A 17,499-nucleotide genomic window follows, 5' to 3' on the forward strand; every position below is an offset into this window, starting at 1 on the left:
CTGTGAAATCCTACGAAATATGAGCTTTCATTTCTGCCCAGGAGAACTTTTACAATCTTTTTTCCAATGCCCAATGAAGTGTGTTTGTGTCCGAAAGCTTGCCATTAAAGAATTTTTTTTTGTAAAAATCTTATTGGTCTAATAAAAGTTATGATCTCTACTTACGAGTCCTGATCATCTTTTCCTCTAGACCAATACGTCTACAACCTGAATAACCAACACAATTTTACGCCACTTGTTCCACTGAGGTTTTGACCGTTTTTAAAAACTCTGTCTGCTTTTTCCCTCTGAAATTCAGTTAATAATGATACTGTAATATCATTCATGACACCAGGATGGACAGAGTTTAGTAACAGCCAAAAAGCCAGTGCAAGGTCACTAAGGAACAGTTGAAGATTCACACCCTGAAATACAGTATAAAGACAAGGTATGGATATTGCTATATATAAGGAATGATACTGCTCAGGTTAATGGAACTACAATTGCAACAGAACTGATGTGAGAGGAGAATTATACCTTTTGTTTGTGCAAAAGAGGCACTCATCTTACAAATATCATGGTATTCTATCTGCTGGACTAATCAAGCATTAACACACAATAAGGCATGTAATTGCATTGAAAATGATACTTCTGGCTCTGCATGTCAGACCAAAGATCAAATCCTTTAAATGTTTTTCTAGTGGTATATGGTTGCACAACTTAAAAATATTATATAGTAATGCATTATATTAACCTATAGGCTTATAGTTGGTGTCCTAGGCAAACCACACATTTGTACAATCACAGCTAGTTAGTATCCCACTATAAAAATGCTAATTGAAATTTGTATGTTCAAATACCAACAAGATATCCTCTAAAAATAACCTTTTAATCTACCCAGTTCAAATTCTATATATGTATTTATTTCAAGACAACTATTGCTCAGAGAAGTAACATTTGTATTTGAAATTCAAGAATAAACTTAGTCCTGAATCAAATCTGATCATAAAGATACAAGTCAAACAATAATACTAAACTGCATTGAGAACTTTTTAAAAAACCTGAAATTTACCTAAGAAAATGAATGCGGAACCAAGGAAAAAACCTTTGTAGTATCAGATAATTCCTTCAGCATTAATAGAACATTTTTTCCAGGTTGAAAATGCATTCTTCTTTTTTCAATGACAGCTAGCTAAAGAGGTATGCAGCAAAAAATCTATAAAAGGTTTCTAAAATAACAAGCTGGGCGTAAGCTTCTGTTTCCTTCTTCCCCAGCTTCAGAAATAAGGTAGAGTCATTAGAAATATCTTGTAGATTCTGTACAAGGCTGAAGTGGTAACCATGTCTGGCAGCAGGGACTCTACAATACTTTCTGAAACAGGAAAAGTATAGTCCTTGGTTTACTCTTCAGACGTGAATAGGAGTAATAGTATTGGAAGCAACTACCTGTATGATACTCTCTTTCTGCTACTAGTATGAAAGTTGATACATATCTAGGAATCTGCCCCATCACTCTGGCTTCTTTCCTTTCCACCCTACTTGAACCAGCTCTTCACATGTATAGATTCCTTCCCCCCAGCCAGTTTTCAGAGCCTACACTCCAAACTCACCTCTTTGGCTTCTCTGCTGTCCCTTCCCCAGCTCCCACTACCTTTCTGGCTATTCCTTCATTGTCCATCTTAATGCATCCTGCTGTTCTCTTTACATTTTCCTTTGGCAGGTCCACCACACAGTGCTTTCTTTTCTAGTCTTTTCTTTTTTGGTCTGTCTCTACATCCTCCCCCCAGCCATCATCACCTGGTTGTACACCTCTACGCTGACATCACAAAGCCTACTACTTGACTGGTCTTCCTTCATCCAATCCTACACTATCATCAGCTTCACTCAGGTCTCCTCCTGGAAGTCTCACCATCAACTCAAATTCACAATGGGTGAACAACCAACTCGTTCTCCAGATCCCTCTTCATTCCCTACTATTCTGTTATTGCTGAATTCAAACTCATTATCATTCTTCCCCAGACTTTTCTGTGACTTTGGGATCTAAACTCAAGCCAAAAAGCAATCCGTATTTCACCACTTCCTCTACACAACATTTTGAATAGTCTTTCTGTTCTATTTATGCTAGATAAGTTCTCAGGCAAGCCCACATCATCTACATCAGGGGCAGTCAATTATTTCGGGTGGAGGGCTGCTTACTGAGTTTTGGCAAGCCATCAAGGGCCGCATGACAGACAGCTAGGAGAAGATAAATACTAATTTTCTACATTTTTTAGGAGCCTCATGGGCCAGACAGAATGGCCCAGTGGGCCACATTTTGCCCACCCCAATATACACCCTGAATATTGTAGCTGCCTAATAGGGCCATGTGAAACTTTGGTCCCTGATTTGATTCAGCGGAGATTTGGCCCAATTTGGTGGCCGAATCTCCAAATCCAAGTCAAATTAGAGGACCTTTAATCTTTCTGAATCAAACTGAAACCCTCCAAATAGATTCGGAGAGATTCAAAAAGATTCGGTGATTCGGACGTAGACACAGCTTTAAATGTGTTTTCTACATACCTATAGGTAGCAGGCAGCTTGTGAATGCTGCCATGCTGTGGCACATGGGGTGTTCCACAGGAGCGTGGGGGGCTCCCCAGCATGCTTGGCAGCAGACCCGGAAGTGAACCAGAAGCACTTCTGGGTCCATTGGGGAGTGCGCAGGACACCCCCAGCTCAGTGACTGGTGCCTTCTGGGTCTGGGGGGGCAACCTGGGGGGCCACCCGGCATGCTCCCCAGTGGACCCGGAAATGGGCCGGAAGTACTTCCAGCCCACTTCTGGGTTCGCCACCAAGCACGTGGAGGGCTAGCCAGCACTCCTGTGGAATGCTTCATCAACCCCAGCACTGCAGCATTCACAAGCCATGCTGGTACCTCAAGGTACGTAGAAAAAACTTTTAAAGCCATGTCTATGTCCAAATCACTGATTCTCTGAATCAGCATCGAATCTTCAGATTTGGATTTGGCCAAATTGAATCAGGTACAGTGATCCGAATCAGCAAATCAAATCACTGTCTCTGATTCGGGCCAAATCCGAATCTGAATCAAATAGGGTCTGCTTCACACACCCCTATTGCCTAACTCTCTTATACCCATATTAACTGTCATTCCATTTAGGTAAAATACAATCACCTTCCTGGCCTGTTGACAGACCATGTATTACCCTCTCCTCCTCCAACTCTCACCCTCTCAATCCCTCCATTGGCTTCTTCTTCTCCATGGCATCTTATTCAGGTTTCATGTCATTGCCTTCCTGATTTCCCTGACATTACTGACTTAGTAATTTATTGTATCATTTTCCAGTCCAGATTACTCTGCTAATAATGCTAATCTCAATATCTTGTGTGCCTACTCCTTCCACAGCCACCTCCACCTATAGCTCCAGAGTGGTCTGTTTATATTCTTTTTTTTTTTTTAATTAAAATTTTTAAATAATCAAAACAATTCCTGGAAGCTGTAATCTTAACAGGCAATCTGCATTTGGTTGTCTCTTTCTTTTTGATAAGGACTAAGGGCCTTGTTATACCTTACAGTGTGCGCCGCACTAATGTTGATTGGTGTTAGTGCTAACTTGGAGTTTGGAACAGTCACACCTTTAGTCTAGAAACCTTCTCTGACTCTCCCGCACTTGAACAGCTGGCACTTTCCATTAGAGGCCTGGTAAGTACAGACAAAAGTAGGAGCTGTAGCTGTAAGTTCCCACTACAGAGCTGATGAGTCAGGACAGGTTGCTATCCTGTTCTATGGGTGGAAATGCAAGAGAGATCCTGGGATATTGGAGGACTTCAACTTGGGCGTACATCTGTGGAGAGTGGCCAGACCTTAATGAAACAGGAGCTGGGCTGTGCAGATGAGAGGTAATCCTGCCCTGGAGTGGTGTAACTTTGAGCCATGTAACAAGTGCTTAAAACCATTTTAAGGTGTAAATGTGCAGACAGTCCAAGGGTTAAGAGCTCCAAGAGCTGCCCAAAATTACTGTGTAACAAGGCCCTGAGATGCAATCTTAACTGCTTGTTTTTCTGCAGTGATCTAAGATTAAGAGAGCCTCTTCAGGTTTCTGTAGTGCAACAGTGCCACCTACAGACCACGCTAAGTGTGGTTCTTAATTTGACTCAAAAGACCCATTTCAGGATTTCAATATGCACAGAGTTCTAGAAAGGATTTTACTTACAGTCTACAAGCAGAATCTGGCCCACAAACACTAAAAGAACAATATGTTTTCATAAATAAATAAATTGTAAAATAGAGCTAATCAAATCTCATGCTTCAAGGCATGAATGGATCCTATGAGTTCCTGCATGTTCAATGTATTAATTCCTTTAAATTAAATGATTCTGTGTATCCTTCTTATACCAACCCAAAAGCAACACTGCATACATGCAGGCATTCACTTAAACCAGTTGAGGTAATAGAACCTAGACAGAAAGCTGCATATTACTAGTCAGACCAACATTTAATCTCTGCCTACCTATTTTGCATTTATGAAACTAAAAATAATCATAACCTTCATAAATGGTCAATCTGTGTTCAAAGTTACAGCACTGGTGAATTATCTTGGAACACAGATTACAATTTATCAAAAATTATTGCAAGGAAAAAATATTAAGAGCTGGGAAAATTTTACCATTAAAACCTAGCATGCTGATAGAACCTGGGTTTTGTGTTTTTAATCATTCATACTACAATGAGGAAAACATATTCTTAAAGATGAGACAATTTACATGAATAATTTGGCCAATTTCTCAAGATATTTTAAAGGGCTTTCTACATTTAGGTTAAGACCTGTCTGCTCTCCAAGTCAGCATCAGATCAGACTAAATATATTAAACATCATCTTTATAATAAAAATCCTCCCACTGGAGGAGGAATGTACCTCAAGTGCAGCTATTCAACTTCATCCTGAAATACATTCCCATACTGCTTTGGATCTTGATCTTCTTATACAGATGACAGAAAAGCAACATGTTCCAATTCATACGGTGGACAAAAAATACTTTACTCACCCACTGTCATGCCATCCATATAGCGTTTGATGATGTCAAAAGAGTCCCTCAGATTTCCTTCTGTTATGTCAAATATGATATCTGCCTGGTTGGCTGGATATGCAGGTGTAATGGCACGGAGAAAAATAATCTCTGAGAAAAGCAGCACAAATTTTATTACAGGGCAATGACAGCAACTTTGACATCACTATAGTATGATCAAGGCAAGTATCTATAAGTTCTCAATTTTAATTGTGTAGAACAAAAGAGTGTTTTATTTGAAAATTAGTTAAAATGTTTATTTTGTTCTTCCTTTTTGAATGGATACAGCAACATTTTTTGGTGAGGGCTTATGGAGTTCATCCAGATTCTGCTGTTTCTTCTTCTTTTCCTATCCTAAGGCACCATTTTTACAAGCCCTGCAGTCAAGGGCATGAAGTCTTTTGAAGCCTGACCAGACCACTTAAAGTATCTATCACCACTGGAGCATAGTGACTGAAGGGAACCATGAGCTTTTCCTTCAACTAAGGGTTGAGTAAATTTATTACAGATGAATCTATTCTAAAATCTCTTGGAAAATGACTGTGAGGAATCCCAAAAGACTCTGGGCCTTCTTTTACATCAGTCGACAGGGGTTTTGAAAACAGATGATAAAACTTGCCATGACACTACGAGGATCTCCAACAGCAATTAAATATGTTATGGAAACCTAACAGGAAACTAGCAACTAAGTACAAGTCTTCTACTGAGACAAATAGCCCTTTGGAAAAGAATCACATCAGATAGGAGGTAAAGGAGAAATCTTCATGTGCCTTATGCAGATAAGAGCCAAGGTTTTACATCCAGATCTGAAAGCATTATTTAATGCTCACCCTGCACATGAGCAAAATTTAATTCATCAGTGTTCAGGCAGTTTTGAGTGAAGTCAGCAGAAGCTGTGTACAAAGGTCAAAGAATAATATTTGGCCTCAAGTACAAGATCCGAGTGTCAGAAGTGAAAGTAATGTTCATGTAGGGCCTTTATACATGCTACAAAAGTGGCCTTTAAAATGTCTTAAATGCCCTTTTGCACCACTTCAATGGCATTGCTGTTTGCATGTTTGGTGGCATATTCCACTTTAAATGACTTTGGTAAGTAGCAAGATAAAACACCTCCAAACATGTTTTAGTTTGCTACCTAACAAAATGCAACAGTGCATGGGGTGCTGGAAGGCAACGTGCCTTGGGCTTGGCAGGCCCCGCGCAGCTCAGGGGCTGTGGGACTCGGTGGCAGCCTGTGCAGGCAAGGTTCCACTGAAGAAAAAACATTTTAAAAAACAGCAAGCCTGATCTTTTTTTTTTTTCCTCCCCAGAGCCTGCTTGCCTGCTTAAGCTGTGCGGGGGCCTACTTTGCTCCGAAACTGCAGGGGAGTCGATGCTTCCTTCCATGGCTGTGGGGCCCCCGGGACCACCCGGGCCGGGTGCCAATGGGAGTATGCCATCGTAGGGCCCCCCACGCGGTTCAGGGACAGCTTGTCCCTTTTCCCCCACTGCTGAAGAGGCAGGTAAGGATCGAGCTCCCACCCTTGTATACATGCCATGGGGGTTCAGTTCAGTATAATTCTCCCTAAATTGAAGCGGTGCTTTTAAAAGCCCACTGTTTCAATTTAGGGAGAACTAAACCAAATTAAACTCCTGGCATGTACAAGAAGCCAAAATGTGCAGGACTAGCAGTCCACAGGTGCACAACTTAAGCAGTAAAGCCTCTTTATGTTGCCCTACCAAAAGATGACAACAGTGGACAGGGCCTCTCCCGAGAGGGAAGAAAGATTCTCAACGTCTTGTCTATGACAAAATGCAAGGGTGGATCCATGCGGTGCTGATTTTTATGATGTAGAATATTTTAACTATACAAAGACCAACAATTCATTTCATGTTGTTAACCAAACAGCAAGATCTAACCACTACTGCCTGACATGGAATTTGAGTCAGTAACTTGGAGACAAAGGGCAGGATTTTCAAAGCAAGCCATCTGATTTGGGAGCATAAATCCTATTGACTTTCAATGATTTTTTGTACTCCTCATGCACTTAGGTGCTTTTGAAAATCTGAAATGAAAATTTCTGTCATTCCTATCAACCCTTTACAGTCTCTATTAGTTAATTTAGTATTTAAATATGAAAGGTATGTAACCATTTTTCCAATTGGTCAAAACTGACTGAAAAAGTGCCTATTAAATTTCATCTTTAAAACAGTTAGAATGAAATGTTGGCCCAGTCAAATTCAATAGGAGCTGACTGTTGATTTTGATAACTTTTACCTGTGAAAAGTGGTGACTTCTCTCTTTCATCTGAAAAAAACCTTTCAAACCTTTTTAAAAATCAAAATAAACATACAAAGAACCCCTCCCCCCAAAACAAACAAACAAACCCTCAGACCAAAATGAAACAAAAATCCCCAAAGGTCTAATTCATATTAACCCCCTTCCCATTTTACACTATTTGAACAATATAGAGAGATCTGAATGTAAATGAGAATTCTAGACTAATTCCTTTTCTAGGCTGAAGACCTGGGTGAATTAGAGCTACAATTGACTCTCACCCCACAAAGTTATAAACTTCTGAGTACAGAGGGTTTTAATTAAATAAATGCAATGCTTTAATTTGGGATTATGCAAGTATTTTACTGAATCTGGCTTTAAGCAGTGATTTCCATTTCCAATTCATTTTTTAAAACATTGTAGACTATTAAATAGAAGGAAGAACTAACCACTAACCTTCAGGTCTTGTAAATTCTCTGAATGTAGGTAGCGAAATGACAGTGTGAGAAATTGTGTGGACTGGATCCAGAACACAGTTGACATCATTTGGTCGGCAAGACTTGATGCAGCGAATAGTATCAGTCTTTTCAAGTCTGTATCTAAGAGAAATGAGAGACAGAAATATTTACCTTGAAAGTGAATTACTTTGTTTTGTAAGATAGGGAATTAAAAGCTACAGTGAATCCAAGTATTCACTCTTTACCTCAAATTTTTAACCAACCAATAATTATTAGAATGAGAGTACTATAGAATCATTTAGTTTGGCTGAGAGCTGCAGTCAAAAAATCCTCAACTATACATCTCTAAACCTCAGGACATATATTTAGCAATGAGAGAAAACTGATGATGTACAAGATACCCATGAAAAGTAGTTTTCCAAACACAAGCTGGTGAAATCAGCCTGGCTTCACTGACTTCAGTGGAACCATGCTGATTTACATAAGATTCAAATCCAGCATTCAATGTTCAATTTAGTATTGGACATTCATCCAAAACATAGACACATTTATCTGGTCTAGAAATCTGGCAGGAAACATCATGAGGCCTGTTACTCCATATGATCTTTTGTACAGCAAGAGCCAAAAAAGCCCTCTGTCAAGTCTTTTCTGTATCTTTCTCTAATCTGAGGAAACAAAGTAGAGTGTAAACCGGGGAACAAAGTTAACCAAATCGTTTCAAATCTCAAAGGTTTTATTTTAATTTTGGGGATTTAGAGTCATCTCATATTCTGTCTCAACTTGCTGCTTCTCCCTCATTGCAAGTCTCTTTGATATTAAAGTACAACTTCTCACTCTTGTATAACTAGATTGAATTAAGAGTTGCTTAGATTTCAGGAATGTCATACAATGCCTGGTCTGTGTTCCCTGAAGATGAAAGGGCTGTTGGAACTTGAAATGTCACTAAGTCTTGCAAGTGAGATCAACTTTGACCCGACCATTTCTCCACGTTTTCAAGCAGAAAAAGAAGTTGGTTACAGTCTCATATTTCTTAGTCAGAGTAAGCAAGGCTGAGAGAAAACATCACATAGAAGAGTAGAAGTAAAAACTGAAGCTTTAGTCTGTTGATTATCTATCTCTAGGGGAAAAAAAATCTATTCCTATTGCTTTCAAATATGATGGCAAAGCTCATACCTGGAAATCATATTTTTTCAACATGAAACTCAAAATGGATATTGTAGCTCTTAAAAAACCAGTAACATTTTTATAATTGCTCAAGCAAACAAATCTATACATAATAATTGTGTGTATAATAAAGTGTGCATGAAAGAAAAACATAAATCATTACTGAAGATATTGAACTCAACACATGTAGCTGGATATAACCCATGTGAATTAAATAAAACAAACCTAAATTACAACTGAAGATCTGACTCATTATTTTTAATTTAAGGTTCATGTCTTAGGATTTCAGACCATCACTATAGGAGTGTTCCCACCTTCTCCCTAAATACTACACTAAGTAATTTCCAAGATGAGTTATGGGGTAGAAGGGGAGTGTAAGTGCCTTCTGCTAGAACATCTGATGCCACCCATTTTGCTGTGTGGTATTTCTAAACTGGATGCAGCAGTGAGCTGATCCAGTTTGACACATCCTACAGCCTTGTCTTTTCCATGATTTAGCTTCTCTGCAGAGTAGAAGAAAGGGAGCTGAATACACAAGATGCTGCAGCATGCTGGAGCATTGTGATTGTATTAGAACATATTCTAATCAGAACACGTTGGAGCACGTGTATAGATGCACTCAGATCCCAATCTAAATCAACCTATTTCAGGAATGAAGTAAGTAGAAAAGGACTGAGACAAAACACAGACTGCAGTAATCCATGCCAAATGACCAAATATACAGGAATTTAAGACAATAATAAAGAAAATAAATTAGTACACAGTAATGCATGCAAGAGCCTACACACAGATGTGCAGTCTTCTCCCATGCGAACCTCCACAGCTGGAATCAAGGTAACTATGTCAGCCTGGTTTTACTTCCAGCAACATTCTTTAGGTTTATGAAATATTTCTAATATCTTTCTTCATACAATATTAGCAATACAGTGCTGACTACAAATGCTTGGTCTAGACATTTTACTGATGCTTACAGGAATGACCTAACTCATTTGGCAGCTTCCTTACTTAAATGCAACCCTCCAAAACTTATGCCAGCACAATGCCTATAACACAGGGTTGCACATTTTAATGTTCTATTCAACATTATCCAGCATTCACACAGAGACACCTGGTGTTGGAATTTCAAAAGCATGAAACATTGGCTGGACTGATCTCATTAGCATCAGTGGAAGCTTTCCCTTTGATATTAATAGGAGTACTGTCAGATCAATACTGATTTTCCTGAAATTCCCCCTTCTCCCCACCGTGTATTTAGATGTATTTTATACAATAAATCCCAATGCAAGAAATCATAATTTGTCAAAGCTGGAGTCCTACATAAAGCCCATAGTTCTAGCTTTACTCTTGAAACAACAGGGATAAACATTCAGCCAGCAATTATGTTACATGTTTACAAGAGCAACATAATCTTCATGATTATTAGCAATTTCACATCAGAGGCTTTATATCAAATTTCTTTCCAGTCTCTGCACCTTATGACTTTTTTTTGGCAGACTTCCAATTCCAGTGTTATTCTGTCTTCCTTCATCTTTCTCATCATTCATGCAGATTCTTACCATTCTTTTCTGTCCCAAGGCTAAAAATCTGGTTCCTTCACTTTGGCCTCCCTAACTTTTCCTCCTCTGACCTCCTGTATTTCAATACCTGTTAATTGCTATGGTATTTTCAGAATGCAGCATCTGACATCACTTTATTTCTTTTGTTCTGAACCACAAAACCCCTGTCCTCAGGCCCCCATCTCTCAAGAACAACCCATTTACTTCTGTACCTACCTTCTACTCTTTCTCCTCACCTCCAAAACTGCACACTCCTCTATGTTCTGTGCTTTACATTTCTAATCATTTCTTTACCTAATCCTGTGTTCTTCTGACTATTTTCCTAAATATTTAATATGCCCTCCTCTCACATTTCCCTCCATCCATATGGTTGCTACATTTGGAGCAGGTTCCTTCCTGTATGCCAAAACATTTCCTTCTGAGAATCTTTTTCTCCCTTTCAGTTTGCTTTCTAAACAGTAATCTCTGCCTTCATGCAGTCTGCTATTTGCTTCATGCCTGTTCCATTTAAAAAGGGGAAGAGGAAGCAGAAGAAGAAAGAAAGAGCTTCATTTCTCAGAATACTTTATAAATAATGCTTCCCTCTTTCCACTCAAGTTCTTTGCCATTTCTGTTTACAGCCTAATTTAATAGTCAGATCCTCTGTCCAGAAACCTTGGTTTCATTCTCATCTGGAAAGAACCAGGAGCATCCAGAATGCCATATCATTATATGAATTACAAGTTCCAAGTAATCTGCAGTGTGCATCAAATATGACACAGTCCAGGCTCTGAATTCTTGCATTACTTGTTAAAGACACACAATAAAATGGCAGTATATTGTAGCATCTTCTAAGACTTCAGTTCTGGCCCTCCATTCTTTTTCTGCCAAGTAACTGCAGAGTAATGCTGAAAAACTTAATTTAGTTTTTGGCTATCTAAACTGATTGTGGCCCCAGAGACCTGTATAATGAGCCTACATTTTGGGCATCCACAGGCCTACCTTCTCAATGGGATAAGAAACTCCTTGAGCCCATGATATGGGTTTCTGTTTTCAGTATTATAACATTTTGATTGTACCCACACCGATAGACTCCTGCTTCTTCACAAGGAGGAGCTATCAAGGTCATTACAAATTGGCACCACTGCTAGGACTTGAAATCCTGTCAACCATTTGGGATTAACTTTGCCTAAGAAATCATGCAACATACTGGCTAGCTGTTATGATTATATCCCAGTGAAGTCATTTGCTCATGTTGAGGATAAGAACCTGAAGTGTACAGCTAGGAGGAATCAATCCTTGGACTCAAGCAGTTGAGGCCTTGTGATCTTGGTTTCAAAGACCATAAATTCTTATGTTGATGCTGAATCTGGTGTCTCTATTTACATGGTAATACATATGATGTGTACACATCTATTCTATAACCATGCAGAACAGCTTACTCCTGGTACAAACAATCAAGGATAAATATATGTAAGGCTATGACCATGCCAGGAAAAATGCCTGTTAAAAATGTATATGGATCATAATGCCAGGCCAATCGTTAATGTCCTGTTAGCACCCCATGTTCAAGCATTAGAGAGTAAACTAGATTTTCTTTGGGCTCTTGCAACAATAGAGTTGATGCAATAATAGAAGTCTTGTAACATCATCACTGAATGAGAAGCAACCAGGTTTATTTTTTTTGTCTTCAAACCTAGGTGAACTTTTAGGGTTATTAGAAAAATCTCTATTTATAGTCATAAAGTTTTCAGCTTTGATTTGGAAGTTGTAGAGAGAAAATTAACATGGAACCCAACATTATTTTTCTATAGATAAACTTCAGAACATAATTCCTGAATAGCAAGTAATTCATCATTTGCTGTTAGCTAAATGGAGCTAATTCCTTACTGATTTTCCAGCATTAATTTGACCACAAGTTCCAAGTGGAAGAGAATGAAATAACTCTAGAAGAGACTACAGTTGGGGGATTCTCTTCTGTACCTTTTAAAATTGAGGGCCAAGTTATGGTATAAATCAGCAGAAATTAATTGGTTTTAATGGAGCCATGCTAAATTATACCAGTGACTAGAGATCTTCAGTACCTTTGGGTTTCTGAGTTCCTACTTAAGAGGACTTTGATTTTCAGAAAGTTTCTAAGTATTTGCCTTCTGATCAGTCAAACACTCTACGGTTGCCTCACATTGAACACCCTAAATTGACCTATTCCATATCACTATTGACTTTTGAAATATGGGGCCTACATGCATCAGTTTGTGTGTTTTCAGAAGTGGTATGAAAAATATGTAATGTCCTTAACTCTGTGTATGTAAAAGGAGCAATAAAAGGTCAAAGGACATCAGGTTCACAATTTATATAGTGATACACAATATGCACAAGAAACCCTGCCCAAGTTGAGATGTTAAGTAATGGACAGAAGCGGAAAACCATAGTGATGATGATAAATAAAATGCAAGCGCAGCATGCAATAGATGAACTGGCATTACAACTTTATTAAAATTGAAAGAGGAAAAAAGCTACTGTCTGAAGGGGAAAAAATAGCCGCTGCTGCCTGCATGTTAGGAATCAAAGCTGTGGAGAGACAAAGATAAAAAGTTTGGCAATAAATGTGTTGACAGTTCCATGACGGGAAAGTTGCATTTGAATGGTCAGAAGAAGGTCTCTGGGCTCTGTGATTTGCTGCTGCATGACCACAATACCACTGTGGTTGTTCACTTTTTTTGTGGTGAAAAAACCCTCCTCGTTCCCGCTGATGATGGACAGCAGAATTTTATCCCCAGGGACAGCATTGGAAGGGCCCATGCGGAAAATGTCGGTGGGTACTTGAATGTTGGTAGGAAAAGAGAGGTGATAGTAGGTTATTCTCAAAGGCAGGCTCTGGCACTCCTTATTTTCATTACAAGACAAGCGCTCACAGCGACTGCAAGAAAAGTGAGAACACAAGACAAGAGGAAGATTAGCGTACATTCAGCAAGCGTGATAGTAAAGAAGGGCAGTGGGGTTGGGGAAAAGATATGCCAACTTTCATACAGTATCCATTCTCCATTATGGCTGACTCAATCATAATTCAATAGACATTTATTTAATTACGCCTGCAATTAGTGTTTTGTGCTCTTAGGAAATGGCTGTCATTTCCAGTAGCATTGGCCTTGCATCCACTGACATTTTACCAATGGGTGAAGCATTACCATAATTTAGCGTGCAATTGACTGGGGTTCTCTGTAGGGAAGTTTTAGCTACTATTTTGTTGCCATTTTTCATGTGTGGTCTCGTACCTGCTTAAGACAAAGGAACTTCTTAAAGCAACTAATGATTTTGGGGTGCCCAGTTTAACAGAGCATAAGGCAGTGGTTCTCAACAGGTGAGCCACAAGCTCCTTTTGAAGGTGCAGCAGGCTGCAAGAGTATAAGTACTCGCTCATCCTCACCTTGTCCCTGTCCAAGGAGGTAAAGGCAGGCTCGCCTCTGCCTGGTTCCAGTGCAAAGAGGTAAACTTAAATTTGTTTCTGCTCATCCCTGTATGAGCTTGCTGCTTGCTCCTCCCCCTTCCCACTTTCCCCTCCCACTCCACAGGGAGCTAAGCACAGGCTTGTCTGTGACTAGCTCCAATGCTGCTGAGAGGAGTTAAGTACTCACTTCTTCCCTTCCATCCCCCTCAGGAGTTAAGTGCTACAATAAATAAATTATTCAGTGAATTGTTGTGCAACACAATTCACATAGAAGCTATGGAGGGGTGCCAGGAGCTTAAAAAAGTTGAGAAACACTAGTTCACAGATTTGGCTTTAAACAGAATACCAGCCCCTTAAAAAAACATTTGTCTTGCGACAGTTTCTCTAAACCGGGCTGCGTTGAAGAGCATCACACTTGCTAGTTAATCTTGGAAATTTGCATACCATCATGGATCATGGCTTCTTTTTTTTTTTTTTTTTTTTTTTTTTTTTAAAAGAAGGGCATTTATACATATACTTTTTTGTCCTGCGATATGCTAGAGATCTGCTGCTTCAGAGCAGACTCAATTAATTAATCTCTGCAGCCAGATCAGGCAAAAGTCGTCACTTTTGCCTGCACCCTTTTCACCCTAACACTTTTTCAATGGATAAGAGTAGCTGATTTGAGTTAATTGCCTTTCAAACTACATGTGTCAAGGGCTTTGGTGTTCTTCTTTTGCATGAGGTTTTGACTCTTATCAATCAGAACTGCCTCAAATGCACATTGTTTTTAGCCACAATGATCAGTGCCAACCTGTGCAACCAAGGAACTATGTACCTCCTGTTAAAGCAGGCACTGAAAGCCAGAACCCAGCTTCTCAGAAATGAGAGAACCTGGAGTTTTTGGGAGGGGGAAAGGGATTTTTTTTTACAGTATATGCCCTAAATTAATTGCTCTACCCATCTAGAGACTCACTCAAAAGGATGACAAATGAGGTTTCTGTATGCTGATAAGAAAAAAAGAGCAGGTTTTCTCTCAATACCTTACTGATTGCTGTTTTTCTAGTCTCCATACCACACAATCAGTTCCACTGGATACCAACTTGAGCCAATCAGGGTGGAAATAGGCAATAGACTCAGTCCTACCAGGGGTAAATCAGCCCCCAAGAGAGGGAAACTATCTTTTCTTTCTGCTACTAAGATAAAAGAAGCTACTTCTCTAAATGTAAAACAAACAGGTAAAAGCATTATTGTTCATAGTGAATGGGAAACATTATAGTTTATCAACATGACATATCAGATCTTGATTAGCATCTTAAAGGCTTGGGGGATTATCTTCATAGCATTACAGATTCATATTATATATATGAACATACACACACAAGGCCCATACAGCCATGCATCAAGTATACTATACAAGATTTGCTAAACTCAGCAGGAAAATTATATCCAGGTTTTACTACTACTTCTTTTGTTTAAGTATGTTAAACCAGTGCATTACCATCAACACAAGAGTCATGTCCTATGCATGTTTTCAGAACTCATCAGAACTAAAGTATTTATTTGTGACGAAAAATAATTGTTGTTTTAAAAGGCTATTACCCATTACAAATGTTCTGGACTGGAAACATGACTTGCTTCATACTACACACTATTAATTACTTGTTAAGAAATACAAATACCTGTTCTGTTTCTTCTGTTCGGGAGAACTCTATCTGCATTACATGGATCATAGGCCTTTGTATATGGATCACAATTCTGTAAGCAAGCAACAGTGCTCTTTTGCTTGCCAGCATTCAAGATAACTGTGCCCATTCCTGGAGCTCTGAGTGCATGCAGCTTCAATACTCTGATGGTCCTTGGCTCATGCATGTGTAACACCCACACACACTTGTGCTGTGTATGGCAGAGTGTACGCCTTTGGCTGCTGTGTATTGTTTTGTGTGTATGGAGGGGGGCTTCTGTATTTACCTTCTCCCCTCCCGCCCTTCCCCCTATCCCCCACTTTTCTCCTTTGGTCTGTTGCTTTAAGGAGAAAACATACGATCTGGCCATACAGGCAAGATGGCCCCTGTAGTTCTGGCCCCATGTTCTGCATGTGGAAAGCTGGGGCCTTGTATCTGGGTAAGAAATGTAAAATCCTGTGACCCAACTGGCCGGGGGAGCAGAAGCTTCTCCAAGCAGATTGCCTGAGAGAGATTGAAGCATGGCACCTCTGACTGGACAAGGCTAAGATGATGTCAGGCTAAGGGAGGTAAGATCAGCTAGGCTGGTTTGGAGGGGAGAGCAGCTGCTATGAGCTGCTGAACGGAGAACTCTTCTCTCTTCCTTTTCTTTCCCCTTTTCTGAGGTTTTAAAAGATTAATACCAGGGAAGAAGGTATTGAGTCCATAAGCTGGCTGGCCAGGAATTACATATGGAAGTTTTTTAACAGGGTTCAAACCTAGGAGTTTCTAATTCTGCTAAATTGTCAAGGGTTGGGGCTTTGCCAGCTTTGGACTGGAGTTCAGGTTTGTAACCTTCTGCTCCCAGTGAAGCTGTGTAACAGACTACCTGCAGCCCAGGCCTAGAGGGTAGGCTTGGCTTTCCCCCTTTGTTTCTTTTGATGGCCCTTGGCTCCACCCAAGCTGTGTAGTTGGGGCCAGCTGTAGCCACAGTCACCCCCTCACACAACCTCTGTTTGAAGCAAAGATTGGTGTCCTACCACTTCTCCAGGAGCAGTTAGGGAGGGGCCCCTTGCTCCACCAACCACAAGCAGCTTCCCAATGTGTGGTAAACTCCAGTCATAAGACCGTTCCAGTGTGGACCATGGATCTAACCCTCTGGGCAGCCCCAAGTCCCAGACTGGTCTGGGCTGGGGTGAAGTCTCTCTAAAGGGGTTCAACCTATGAACTGTAGTTGTCAAGAAAATGTTTATATTGTGTTTAAGCTTTTGTTCTTTTGGGAGGGGTTGTTTGTGTTTTGGTAACTGGGACAAGTCTTATGGCCACAGGGGTGGCCATAATGCCCCCTAGTGGCCCAGTAGCTCCTGTCCAGCTCAGACTCTAATGCCACTCTCCCTAGATTGCTTGCCCACCACGCCTTGTTCTTAATATTAAAGGTTGATTTAGGGAGGCTGTCAGCAGCCTTAGAGTGAGTCTTACTCCTAATAATTTCCCACTGGGTCTCAATCCAATCCTCAGGCCTGATAGGTCCCTCTCAGCCTAACTAGCTCTGTCTAGAGCACCTGTAGCCTTATGGGCGAACTGTGTGGCTCTTTTTCCTCCCCTGCACCACACCCCAAGCCTTGCAGATGTTATTGTATTGTTGTTCACTTGCTGAGCTTTGGCCTTCTCAGCCTCTGCCCCTTTCCTCTCAGCTACGCCCTTTAGCCTGCGCCCACTGTGTTGGACCTGGCTTTGGGGCACTAGCTTTAGTTTGTCCCTTCTGATCCCTGGGTCCCTGGGGCCTGTCTGCTGGGCCCCTCACCTCTGTCTCGTGGTGCCCCTCTGGCGCTGGTTCCCTGGCCCCTGTCTTGCTGCACCCCTCTTGGGTGGCAGGCCCCTGTCTGGCCTTGTGGCCCTAATGTAGCACTGTGCCCACTCTGGGCTCAACAATCACTCGTAACTGCACCCT

General features: G+C 40.4%; 1 protein-coding gene across 3 annotated transcripts in view; it reads right to left on the minus strand.

Annotated features, from left to right (window-relative positions):
- Positions 1–17,499, minus strand: part of FBLN1 (fibulin 1) — a 129,408-nt gene that overhangs the window by 35,269 nt on the left and 76,640 nt on the right. For 2 of the 3 annotated variants that reach the window (XM_019544288.1, XM_019544290.1), the window contains 2 exons: positions 7,757–7,899; positions 5,023–5,154 (listed from right to left, as the gene is read on the minus strand). In XM_019544288.1, the coding sequence (XP_019399833.1) occupies positions 5,023–5,154; positions 7,757–7,899 (275 nt within the window). Of the gene's footprint in view, positions 1–5,022; positions 5,155–7,756; positions 7,900–12,924; positions 13,378–17,499 lie in introns of those variants that run through there. The other variant, XM_019544289.1, reaches the window with a different exon arrangement.

This window comes from Crocodylus porosus, unplaced genomic scaffold, assembly GCF_001723895.1.
Source record: "Crocodylus porosus isolate Cpor-Errol unplaced genomic scaffold, CroPor_comp1, whole genome shotgun sequence".
Classification (NCBI taxonomy): domain Eukaryota; kingdom Metazoa; phylum Chordata; order Crocodylia; family Crocodylidae; genus Crocodylus; species Crocodylus porosus.